The 13,561-nt window shown below is 43.3% G+C and overlaps 1 protein-coding gene across 3 annotated transcripts in view; it reads right to left on the reverse strand.

Moving 5' to 3' along the window:
* Positions 1–13,561, reverse strand: part of LOC144755181 (coagulation factor XIII B chain-like) — a 1,011,791-nt gene that overhangs the window by 126,649 nt on the left and 871,581 nt on the right. For all 3 annotated transcript variants that reach the window (XM_078643848.1, XM_078643839.1, XM_078643857.1), the window contains exon 17: positions 11,365–11,547. In XM_078643848.1, the coding sequence (XP_078499974.1) occupies positions 11,365–11,547 (183 nt within the window). The remainder of the gene's footprint in view (positions 1–11,364; positions 11,548–13,561) is intronic.

Below are 13,561 nucleotides of genomic sequence, written 5' to 3' on the forward strand. Positions count from 1 at the left end.
TCACCCCCAGGAGGGAAATAGGTCCCTCTGTCCATGACCTTCACAGGCTGATCAGGGTGCTTCATAACCTTCACAGCCCTAGCACAGGAGACATTATGAAATTTCAGCTGCTGGGCTAGAAGCCTGCAGAAACACGGGTGAGGCTACTGTATTCCCCCAACATCCCAATGGAACTCCTGGTGGAGCTTCACCATTGGGGGGGACTGGCGGGGACTGACGAAATGGGTGATCGTAGGGGCAACGACACTTGGCCCTATATAAGGCTGCAATGCTCCTCTTCTTTGAGGAGTTCCTCCTAAGCCATTACCTACCTCATGGCCATTTCCTCCTCCATGGTGCGGTTACGCCAACCGTTCATGGACACTGGAGGACAGACTTGACCGATCCACATCATGGTAGGGTCTGCAAATACTTGGTTACATCATCAGGGATGTTTAAAGCTATTACCTGTTTATATAAAAGAATACAAGGAGATCTGATGTTACCCTTAGACAGCCTTAGAGACCAATGGGAGAATGACTTAAGTTTCAGCTACTACCTGGCCACCTTTGACCCTGTTACAGGGGGATAATTCACTGCACTTCCAAGTTGTTCAAGGGCTGCTTGACAGATATCATTGATGCAATATTAGGAGCAACATCAGATTGTAGAACTAATGTTCTACTGTTAAAACCCAAGACACCAAAAATTCAATGCACTAACCATCATTTCTATAAGCCCGCACTACGCTTGTTCCGCTGACGACGATGTGTGACGTGTGAGGAGGAGGAGGAGCCGGAGCCATCAGAGCGGAGGCAGACACAAACTAAGAGCTCCGAGTAGCGAGCAGTGGGACGTGGGATGTGGGCCATGAGTTGACCCTCGCACATCCTTTGGGCTGAGTGCCCAGCCCTGTTTGGGCTCTTGCGGTCCCCACCTCGAGCCCTGTCTCGGTGACCTCGGAGGCCTGCTGCAGTGCTGCGGTTCCACAGGAGTGCTGCGGTGGTGCCGCTAGACCAGAGCGCGGGCCTGCCTTTACCTGCCTGAGGACCCTGAGAACCCCAAAGGCTCTCAACTAGAACTTTATAGGAGGGTGTGTACCCCTTGGCTGGGTAGGTGCAGTGAGTGCACCACCGTTAGTTGGTGGTAGCAAAGCGTCTGCCTGTAGTGCCCCACTCACTACTTAGTGTCTTTTGTTTACTCTTAACAAATTTTATATTTAACACTTAACACTCAACAAGTTATCTGGTGACGTTTGGTGCCTAGTGAACTGTGAGCTGATAGCTGTGAGGAGCCGGGAGCTGTGAGGAGCGACTCCTTAAATCATCTTGGTACTTCACTAGCTGAGAGGGGCTGGGGCTGCAGTATGTCCTGCTGAGAGTCTTGCTAAGAGTGCCCTCCTTCTGAGCATCATGACCTCCAAACAATTACACTCTGGCGTGTGCTCTCTTCATCTCCAAGTCAGGCACATAAATTAAAGAGATAATATAGTGGCACTAGACAACCACAGCAACTCTGTTATAAAGCACCCAGTTATTACAGGATTTTTTTGCAAGGTGCCTCGGATTGCACCTGACGTGGCTGCCGTAATTCAAGACAGACAGATCTCGAACTGCCACACAACAATGCTCTCTCGCCTTTGTTATACAGAGTCATTGGGAGACACTTGCATTTTTGACGGGGGCCTGAACCACTCCCGGGAAGGGTGCCAGCACAGGAGAATGATGTTGTCAAGAATGGTCACAATTGGGCAATCCTCTGTCACCCCCTCATATGCAAATTTGGATCTTGTCTCTCGTGATATCCAACAGAGCCAGCAACAGTCTTCCCCGGACAGTTTAAAGCAAGACTGTATGTTTGGTGGGTTATCTGTTACACCTGACTTTTTCTCATGTACAACATCGAGCTCAGCCTTACCAGCCATTCCACAGAGTCAACAGCATATTTCTTTGGATGAACAAACGTCTGACTGTATGTCTGTTGTTTCACCGGCAGCTTCATCTGCTCAGGGGGATATCTGTAAGCGAACAAGCGGGGAGTGTGGTCCAGATGGTATACTGGACGACGCTCCTTTTATGGTCGAGAAGTCGATTGCTTGCCAAAAGGTTAAACCTAGGGGAAGACTTTACTCCTTGGCCGATGCCCGGTGGAGCTGTCACATGCAGCTATAGAGGAGTCTGGCCCTGGTTTCATCCCTTCAGCCATCACCTACCCAGCCGGTCAACTGACATGGTTTTTCCTCGGTTCCCCGTTGTTTCCTTCCATCCCCCTCCTCCCCCCTCCGTTATTCTTTGATTTAATTGATGTAACTATGTAACCTGTAACTCACTGATCCTCATGTAAAGCGCTCTGATACCTCCTGGTCTAGCCAGGGCTATATAAAACTTTTCAAATAAATAAATAAAATAAATAAATTGACTTAGAAACCCAAACAAGGGGCTGGGAAGTCCCTCACAAGGAAGTTCATCCGGCGAGTGGTCTCAGGGGAAATAACACTCCAATTATAAGTTCTTTTCCTAGGCGTGTCTCTTTGCCTCTTTTGTATTGTAGTACAAGTCATTTGAGTGGCACTTTTTTGGAGTCTGCCCACGATGTTTTTTTACCTTGTACATAACCAAAGTTGGGAAATTAGAGGCTCCAAGAAATTCCGAAGGCACAACGCCTTCGGAATTTCTTGTATACATTAAAAAAATGTAAATTCCATTTTGTTTTTACTAGAGAAATCTGTTTTAAGTTCTGACCATATATTGGAAATGATCTCCGTAATGTTGTTTGAAGTACAAAAGGCAACTAAGCTTGATTCTATTCAACCCAAGCCTACGATACATCCCCATTCAGAAGAATTGGTAAACGGAAGGCCTTCTTCATCTGTTCCAGTGAGAGAGTCAAGAGGTGTTTATGTTCAAGAGGGAACACCTCTTTATCTGTTTCCCCCTAGTGAACCCCTGTGTAATCTTGAAAAAGAAGATTTATGTTTAAGTACTCTATTTGGGGAGGATATATTGGCACCCCCACAGGAAAACTGTATAATAAAACCTTTCCCTTTGTTCATTAATGGTAAAAAAGGGGGCAAAAGAGAAAATGTGAAAATGATTTGTTCCGGAAAACTAGGGAGTATGGGAAAGGGGGAGGGGGAGCTTTTGACTCCCTCAATCTCCCAGGCTTGTTCTTCAGACTTGCCTGAGAAGGGAGGGCCAGAAAAATGGAAGAAGGGATGCTCCACAACAAGTCATAAGGGGAAAAATATGAAATAGAAACATAAACAGATGAGGCGAGTTTCTAAACGGAAAATGTAAAAATTGCACTTTTCATAGTTTTTTGGAAGCCAGAGTGGTTCTCACGTATTAAAGGAAGAGGGAGATTCCCAAACTCCTGTCTGATGAGGGTATTCCTATGGAGCCCCACATAGTGCATATGCCGATGGCTAGGGAAACGGGGGTACCTGGAACAGGAGAATCAGTATTAAATTCGATCTCGCAGTCTCATACGCCCTTGATTAATGAGTTGGTCGATCACTTTGAAGGAGAACTACAAATGGGAGGTGGAACTTCTATGCTCCAGACTTGGTCTGGGGTCTCTGGGGCTGGGGTGGTTGGAAATCCAGAGGAGGGATATCAAACACGGAGCATCAAGCAGGTTGGGTGGAATAGAGCTTTAACATGGAATATATCTTTACCTATCAGAAGGTTAGAGGCCCCAATTTCCACAACGGTGCCGTATTTGAACATTCAGCCCAACGATCACTCATATGCTTCCAGTCGTGGTGATAGGGTCCCTCTATGGACCCCCCCCCCCCCCCCCCCCAAGGGATGCTTCAAAGAATCTCAGTATGGTGCAGAGTGCTCTATCCTCCATGGTAGATTTTACCTGGCTATTTGACAATTCATTTTATCCGGTAAATTGAGGAACCATTCTTCGGCTATTCTCAGAAATAGAGGCATTAAGGGTGATATCAAGCAGGGATATTTTAAACATTGAAGATTAATTTACATGACACCTTCTCCTATTCTAGAGTTACTTTTTGCTCTTTGATCATTGGTAACTTGGTTATGCAGAATCGTGAGCATTTCCTAAAGCGAGGGCTTGATATAGCATTCGTTCCTAAATATGAGGAATATCCCTCTATGTGTTTTCCAACGCAGTGTCCGACAGCTTTTAGTGCTGTTAATTCTGTGGCACTAGATATGATGGACCCTGAGCTTGAGTATTCTTTGGGCAAAACCAAAAATATTGTGGTTTCCCTGCATAGAAGGGGCTGCTCAATAAATCTGGTGTCTGATATGGTAGCTGCTCCCAGGCCTTGGATCTATAAGCAGAATTGGCCCAGTGGACCTTGGTCGCAAGAGCATTGAATAATATCTGTCCAGAAGCAGATAGAAGCGCTTCTTTGAGGAAGCTTGGGTGGGTTACTTCTATCTTGGGATATGGCTAGCTTGGTTCATAACGAGGAGTAATTGAATTATTTGAAAAACTTAAATCCTCTAATCATCTGTTTGCAAGAAACTTGGTCTTGCAAGGATTTTGATTGAGATGGTTATTTTACTTTGTCTTGCCATGCTAAACGTTCAGATAGAGGTCACGCTAGTGGGGGAGTTTCTATTTTCCTTAAGAACTCGATTAACTGGAATCAGAAGGTGTTCTGCCATCCTTCCAATCTTTGCATATGCTTAAAGTTGGCCTGTTTGGAAGACCTTGGTAGGCCTATTTTTTTCCTTGTGGCAAATCTGTATATCCCTCCTGGGAGAAACTTTGATTATATGTTGTGTACTTTTTTCTTATTCATTCAAGGTATTGCCATCTAGGGAAGAATGTCCACTAGGGGTAATTGTTGGGGACTTAAATGCCAAAATTTCCAAATCTGCTCTAGAGATTTACGTGAGTATCGATAAAGAGGAAACCTGGCATATCCTTGAGATTCTTCTCCCGAAAAAACATAAAAACAGATAAATGGGGCTTCTCCATGTTGGATAGTATTAGAAGCACAGACCTAGTTATTTTAAACTGGAGAGTGCCCACTGATAAAATAGCCCAATTTACTTTTCACTCCCGTCACATCCAGAGTCTTTTAAACTATGTAGTTGTGTCCTATCGAATGTTTGAGGCCTGTGAAAACATATTTGTCCTTCCGATCGTATGGAGTGACCAATTATATACTGGGTATGACAATTGCTTTTGCTCTACCTGTACTGGATCCGGGGAATTTGGACAAGAGCACAGTGATCTATAATAAAGCAAAAGGACGCTCTTTTTGGACGTTCAAAAATACAATTGAAGTTAGCTCAATAGTGACAAAGGCTCATGTAGAACAGGAGGTTTTTGCTTATGTGACTGTTATACAGCACTTTGAGGCCCAAATGGAAGAGATACAGAATTTAAGTTCCAGATCTGCTGGTCCCAGTGTGTTTAAACTGGGCATGTCATCGTTGAAACGGTTAAACCGGGAAATTAATCGACCAGTTCGAAATCAACACATGCAAATTTTAATAAGTTAACAGCAGGAAATCAATTGCCTTAAGAGAATAAGAAGGGAGTTTGATGCCAAATAGATTGGGTTGAGGGAAGCCGCAAGGGCCAACGACTCAAGAAAGTACTGGCACTTGATCGCAGAATACTGTGACTCAAGGAAGAGGGCATTACCTATACTGATTCCAAAAAAGGAGTGGGTGAATTATATCTCTAAGCTACATAAAAACAATAGTTCAGTAGCTCCAGTAACAATACGTATGGAGGGAATATGGTCCCCCGACAGGGGATGAGTAATAGGATTTGTAAAGAACGCCAGAACCTCCGGCGCACAGGGGCCGGATGGAATTACCATTGCGTTAATCAAAAAGGATTCAGCTGCATGGGGATCTTTTTTGGTGCCATTGTTCAAACATTGTTTTCTAATGAGTAACATTCAGCCCTCTTGGAAAGGGAGTATCATTGTCCTTTTGTATAAAAAGGGTCCGGAAATTATACCAGCTAGTTTTAGACCGATTGCTCTGCTGGATGCCTTGGCCAAGTAGCACGCGGAGCCTCTTACGAACACTCTGAGCAAGACATGCGATACCGGATATACTGACGGATTATTGGATTATGTGACTTGGATTACTTAAAGAACTTTTTTACTCGGAGTGGAGTGTTGATCTACTAATTGGAATTACGGATTTTGCTACCTATTACTTGAAACTATTGGAAACTACGGAATTGCTACTTTAATTACTAATGTGCTATATGACCTACCATATACTTGCATGAATATTCTACAGCGGTTAATTTACTGAATTCAATGAAGAAAATTGAATAATATTGATCCTTCGTTGATGCCCTGAAGAAGTCTGTTTGTCTGTGACTGACAAGACGAAACACGTGTTGGCTGTGTATCGGAAGTTACGCTGAAAATTTGGAATAAAAACCAAGAAATGAACACTACCTGAATACTCAGAGATACTCTTTTTTGATTTGGACTATTGGAACATTACAATTTGAGTGCTTGGTGGAATTTTGAAGTGCCTTGGCCAAGTTGTTTGCAAAAGTAATCTATGTCATCTACAGCAATGGGCCCATGATCAGAACATTTTACCTCCAGAGCAAGCTGGCTTTAGAAAGAATCATGGTACTCTGGACAACAATGCTGTTGTTCAGACCATTGTAGAGCAATATGTCTTGTTGCGAAGTATGCCAGTTTATACTGTATTTATTGACTTCTCCACAGAGTTTGACAAAGTCGACCAGAAGTCGACCACCAAACTCTGTGGGGAAAGCTTGACCAACTTGGCATACCGCAGCACCTCTTGGGTCTAGTCATAGAATTACACACAGATACTTGGTGTCAGGTCCTGATGGGAGGTGCGCCCGGGCTATCATGTAAGATTAAGGCGTACAATGGGCTAAAGCAGGGTTGCTTGTTGGCCCCTTATTATTTTCTTTGTACATATCTGATCTTCCCGCCGTCGTGAACTCAGCGCGGGGGAGGCACCAAAGATTGGCACAATATCCGTTGGCTCTTTATTATATGCGGATGACGTTGCGGTCTTTGATTTAACGTCTACTGGTCTGCAGCGTCGTCTGGATTCCTAACTAGATATGCAGAAGCCCACTTTTTGGAAATTAATATTGCTAAAAGCAAAATTTAGGTCTTCCGCAAGGAAGGTAACAGGCTAAAGAGGTGTTTTAAGTGGTCACTGGGGTCCAAAGAACTGGAATTAGTGAACTCTTATTTATATCTGGGCAAGATCTTTTCAAAAACTGGGCGAGACCGCATTAATCCCTGTGTTAGCAAGGCTGTCTCCCAGGCAGGAGCATTAAATAGATTTTACAAAACTTGTGGGAAAAGCCACTTTGGTCATGTTTTGACAGTTTTTAAGGTAAAAAGTCCCCCCTCATTAATATAAGCTAATTGAAATATTGGACATGAAACACTGGCTTTCCTTTGACAGGGCTGAAGGTCGAATCCTTCACCAAATTTACAATCTAAATTCTCAGCCTCGTGTACATGTCTTACACCTGGAAGTTGGTTCAGTTTCCTCACATGTTTTATCCTGGTAATTCTTTGTGTTGGGGAGGAGAGCACTCTCAGGGTTGCTTTGAGATTAGAAATCATCGATAAATTGAGAGAACATTCAACCATTTTTTAGGCCCTTCACTCAAGCAAATGACTCAATTGAGCTGACTTTGAATTTCGATTCCCCATTGTCAAAAACTGCACTAAAGCTAGTAATAAAGAAGTTTGCACCCTCTATCAGCTTGGATAGACACATCGTCTTGAGCCAGTCAAAGTCTCGTAATGAGGTGGTTTGTGGGAGTGCTTTGGGGAATAGACCACAGCCCTAGTTAACATGGAACCTTCCTCATGGAATCAGAAGACTAAGGGCCCGATGTAGGTGGCAAATACCGGTCGGAAACGGCCGAATTCGGCCGTTTCCGACCGGTATTTGGCATCTTTACCTTTACGGTATTTTTACCGATTCGGTAACGGCCAGATGTAGGTGGGACTCTTCAGAGTCCCTAAGGCCTTACAGAATCTGTATTTTACCACCCAATCCAATTGGGTGGTAAAATACCGATTCCAGGTGTGCATGCACATGTGTGCATGCACACCTAGCCATGTGACAGACAGACATGCCCTTAGGGCATGTCTGTGTGCCACATGGCACACATGCCCGTCTTTGGGGTGCTAGAGGGTGTCAAAGTGACACCCCCTGCACCCTTGCTAAAATCGGTATTTACCGATTCTGTAATTACAGAATCGGTATTGCCCATTGATTCCTATGGGCTTCAAGGCCCATAGGAATCAATGGGCAATACCGATTCGGTATTTACAGATTCGGTAAATACTGAATCTTAACGATTCGGTATTTACAGAATCTGTAATACCTACATCTCCCCCCTTCATATTTACCGACTCTTAAATACCGAATCGGTAAAATTCGGTATTTAAGAGTCGGTAAATATGAATTACCTACATCTAGCCCTAATTCTTTTATTAAGAATTAATTTATTGCCCTTAGGAGATGTTACCAGTATTTGGGACAAAATTCCTAGTGAGGAGAGAATCTGTGAAATGTGCCAATCGCAATTGTAAGATTTTATTCATGTGTTATTTGTTTGTTCGAAGCTACAAAAGGCCATGCATATGTTTTTAAGACCTGTTTATATCAAATACAATATTCGTTCTGCCCAGGAGGCCCGTTCACTTGTTCTGTCCCCTCCAAATGAAATGGTTTGTTTTAAGATACATCAATTTTGTAAAACATTTCTGGTTATTTATTAGATCATTTTTAATGCTATTTTTGCACATTATAATATCTGTCGGTTGAATATGGCAGATTTTTTGTATTGTACATAAAGTATTCTTTTTTAATCTATATGTGCACTTTTGTGGACCTCCGTTGGAATTCCATATCAAAATAAAATACATTGAATTGGAGTTGGACTTGGGGACTCTCATCTTGGAGTCGACTGGGAGATCGTACTAGAGTGAATACCCAGGTGTCTGGGAATGCCCCCTGTGGAGAAGTGTGGCTCAATGGTTAGAGCGGCAGACCCTGATGCAGAGGTCTGGCCCGGGACCAGGGTTCGATTCCCGCCTCGGCGGGTCTTGGGCTCAATTTCCCCGGACCTGATAATTCTCGCCTCGGTGCCTAGTCTAATCATGGGTCCCACTCTGTGACTCTGGGCAATAGCTTGCTTAATCTCCACAACGGCCCCAGCAGTGCTGTGGATGCCTGGCTTCACCTTGGGGGTGCCCAGGGTGGACATTTCATAGGAAAGCCAGGATGGGTTCCGCAGCGGTATGAATACAGCGCTATGAGGCCTCCGGGTAGAAGTGCGCTATATAAAATACAAACATTTACATTTACATTTAAACTTATCAACCATTACATACTGCACAGAACATACCTCACCCCTAGAAGAATAAATAGCCACTTTGTGTTGGAGGGAGCCAGCTACCTCAGATGCAGGGAGATAGGAGCCGGGTTTCTTCACATCTTCTGGGAGTGCCCAAGGTTAGCAGATTATTGGGAGACCATTACTGGAGTACTGGCAGAGATCACCGAGTGGGAGGTCCCATGTACTCCTGGACACCATCTTATGAGCTGGTTCTCACACACTTCCAAAACTAAAGCTGCAAGCAAGTTCCCAGCTTTCGCTTTCATCATTGAAAAGCACGTAATCCCAAGAAACTGCAAGGCGCTGAGGGTGCCCCGGGTGATGGTCTGGAAAGAAAATTGATAAGGTTGATGGGCTATGAGAGTGCAGTGAGGCTCCGAGAGCCAAACAAGGTCATGGCTCACTAGACGTGGCCTGGGCTTGGGAGATGGACTGTAGCACCCTAACCCCTCTTCACCTGAGGAGATACCACATACCCCATTGAAATAGTAGCAGCAGTGAGAGATAGATTTCCCTACGGAGATCACACTCAAGGGGAATGGCGAGATGGGACTTCCTAGGAGTGTGAGATGGCAGAAAAAACTATATGGAAACACTTCAACAAGAATGCTAACATATATGCCACCTACAGAAATCAGAGCAGACTTGGGCACGACTGCAGGAGGGGGAGGGGAGTTGGGGGAGGATGGTTACTGGGCTGATATAGAATGGGGATGTGAGAGAAGCAGGTTGGAGAGTGCCAGTGTTTGCGTGGGGACAGGCTGTAATCAGAACATCAAGTGTCTTATTTACATATTTTTGTAAGTTATCGTTACAGTCAAAGGAGAACCAAGGCACTGTACATTAGATATGTGAGCTGGCACAGATCAAATTCCAGTTTAATGTTGTCTGAGTTCTTTGAAACTACAATACATTTTGTTTAAAAAAACAAAACGGTTTTATTGGATGTGATAACAATTGTCTGAAATGAAATAAACGTTAATTTCTTGAACATTACAGACTGTCTTGAAGGTGCGGTTTTTCGCCTCAGATTGAAAGGATTTATTTTCATATGGACATATATCTAGCAGTGATTGGGTCACAGGTGAGCTGAGAATAAAGTGCTGTACTCATTTTCGTGTTGCCCAAATTGAACACAAAAGGCTCGTATGTGGGGCTAGTAAGCCTATTAATGGACTCATTTAGACTGATCAATAGACTGATCAATGGAGTTACTTTGCACTTCTCATACTTTCAGCAGCTGAATTCACCTGAAAAAATATTGGTGAAACTGAAGAATTACTGCGGAATCAGATCCAGAATTAAGAATTCCCACAGCAATTCCTGATTCTGCGCCACTGGAGGTAAATGGACCTCCACTACTGTTAACTCCATGGACACAGAACTAATATTCTCCTCAAGGGGGCACTTGCGATGAGGACCTTAGTGTGTTAAATAGAGTGCCATCAAATTGAGTAGTAATGCCTGGTATTTACAGTGCTTAGAAACAACAAAAAAGTGGTGTTAAGCATTCTACAAGAATGAATATTATTAATAATATTATTGCTAAAAGTGAAATGGTGTGTTTTGTGTAGTATACCTGTCTCCTAAGTATTATAGGCGACAACACCTTGCACTATTCATTTAAGACATTTTTCCTGTCTCTCATGACTATTACTTCCACAAATGAGTATTCAACAGAACACCGAATACTCTGTACTTCTGGTCCAGAAGCAAAAAGATTGTCACTTGTAAAATGTATTAAAAAAAAGATGTGTTCTATAAATTCACTTTATATCACTTCAGTTTTTAACTTTTCTTATCTGAGAGGTATGTAAGCTCACATGTGGGGAATCATCTCCACAAGAGGTGGGGTTGATAATGCATGTATGCAATTCATGAAAATGCCTGAGGTAGCAGAATTGGCATGGTAGCCTTTGGAGAAAATGCAAAGAAGAACATAATTGAAGAAAACATGAGCATTCAGAAATGTATGCATGCGTGACTCCAAGACCAGCTGGATGCACTTACCTTTTGGAAGGCAGGTGGGATATTCTATGTTACTGTTCTTGCAGGTTCCATTTAGAGACGCAATTGTAGAATATTCAGGTTTGCATTTAAATTGAATGATAGCTCCATGATGGAATGTCACTTCGTCTCCCACCAGTTCTAAATGATGTGAATCTGTACCCTCTTGTGATACACGACAAGGAGCTGCAGAAAGTAAAACAACTATCTGTATATACTGAGGAAAAAAGAGCATATTTCCCAAATTTACAATTGATGGCCCCTTTCAAAATGAAGGAATGCACCAGAATTTATGAAAAATGAACTTATAAGCAAAATATAATTTCTGATTTTCTGAAAAATACCAGCATAGTGCATCTCCACAGTGGGCATTGATATATTTAGTCTCTGAGAACCTAAGATGAACAGAATTTGGCTAAGAGAGATCTTTGGCTTTGATGACCCGTCATAGTGAAGAGGTAGCCCAACACCTCCTCTGGCATGGGCTCTGGAATGCACTCAGTGATATACTCCATCAACGATTGTAACAAACCCCTGTCATACCATCCCCACCATCTAAACAATACATTTCACATCCCTTCCTTGTGTTGTAATGCAGTACTGATTCTTCTTTCCCTATATTATAAAGAGCAGCTAATGTGGTCTACTTTCAAATAAGTTATGATGAGATGTGTGCTAATGTTAAGACTGTAAAAACCTGTTGATTTTGTAGGCATTTGTTTGTCAATATGTGGTAAATAAAAGATTACCCTGGCAGAATTTCTAGGCATTAACAAAGTATCATGCATCAAATGAGAGACAGGATCCGTGGTGTCCAAGTTAAATGGGCTTTATTCCAATAACTCGAGTCAAAGGGAGAATCAGTTCCATCACCACAGAGGCTCAGGAAGGGTCATCTAACAATTATTTACTGAACATAGTATATATACATTTCTTGTACATAGGCTAAGCAGAGCAAGAAAGAAAATGAGATAAGAACATGTGGGTGTACATGAGGGTGTGTACTTTGATGAGTCATAGGTAGGTGATAGGTAGGTGTCATAGGTGGGTGGGTACTTAGAGGAGGAGTTTGGATAGCTAGCTGGAACTATGCCCTAATTGTGCAACTTTGAGCATGACGTGCAATTGACGTGTAACTGGGAGGAAGCTGACTTTCAACCTAGTAGAGAGATCTCTTGTGTCAAGGCGACCAGCACATCTAGTACAACTGATATCTAGAGTCAGGGGATGTATTATCTGATTATTCGTTCATTGCATGAGGGCTGTGAGCTCTTCTATGGATGCAAGCACTGTAATCCACTTAAACAGAGACAGAATGGCTGGGCCCTATCTATGCAGATGGGTTCTGTGTACCTCCTTCACCAGACTGTAATGTGATTCTGTAAAGCAACAGATAACTGTTATTCATAATACTGTCTTGGCAGGCCTCTTGCTGGGCTTCTTGCGGCTTTCAGTGTGTCAGGAGTCATGAAATGCAAATACATGGGCCTTATGCTACCTTAACGTTTGGGAGACTTTGATGACTGGCATTTCTAATGCAGGACATGAATGCAGAGGCCTAGTGATTCAGGCCACTACAAGGAAATGCATGGATGACATGCACATACATGTAACATAGGGTATATGTAGTGGACATTTGTGGTCAGGCAAAATATCATTTTCCTCATTCCCTCCTTGTCCCCTACATAACCCTTTAGGATACATCTATATTCATGAGACCGTATAGTTCATCATACAGAATCATTTGTTCATCTTTTATCCTTTGTTTACGTGGATGTGGAATACAGGCAGTAGCACACAGGCCGCAAATGGCCGGGCCACACTGCAGACAGAGAAAGCAACCAAATACCATAAGTAGGGCCATTCCTAGGAAGGTCAGCACTTTCCATCCCCAAGCAGATATTATACCCCAGAGCCAACTGGACCAAGTCCATGTGCCTGGATCTTGATGTATGGCATGAGCAATCTTGTGGAGCCTTGTTATTGCTTCGTACACAGATGGTGCATTATCTGGGATGAAAATGCAACAACTAGATCGGATGACTCTACAAGCTCCGCCCCTATCCGCCAAGATGACGTCTAGAACGAGGCGGTTTTGAAGAACGACAAGTCTAATAGCAGACTGTTCCTGGGTTAAGTTCGCCAGGGCAGATGCAGTCACATTCACTACTGCTTCAAGAGTCCTTGTTAACCTGCGTAT

Source organism: Lissotriton helveticus, chromosome 1_1 (genome assembly GCF_964261635.1).
Source record: "Lissotriton helveticus chromosome 1_1, aLisHel1.1, whole genome shotgun sequence".
Classification (NCBI taxonomy): Eukaryota; Metazoa; Chordata; class Amphibia; order Caudata; family Salamandridae; genus Lissotriton; species Lissotriton helveticus.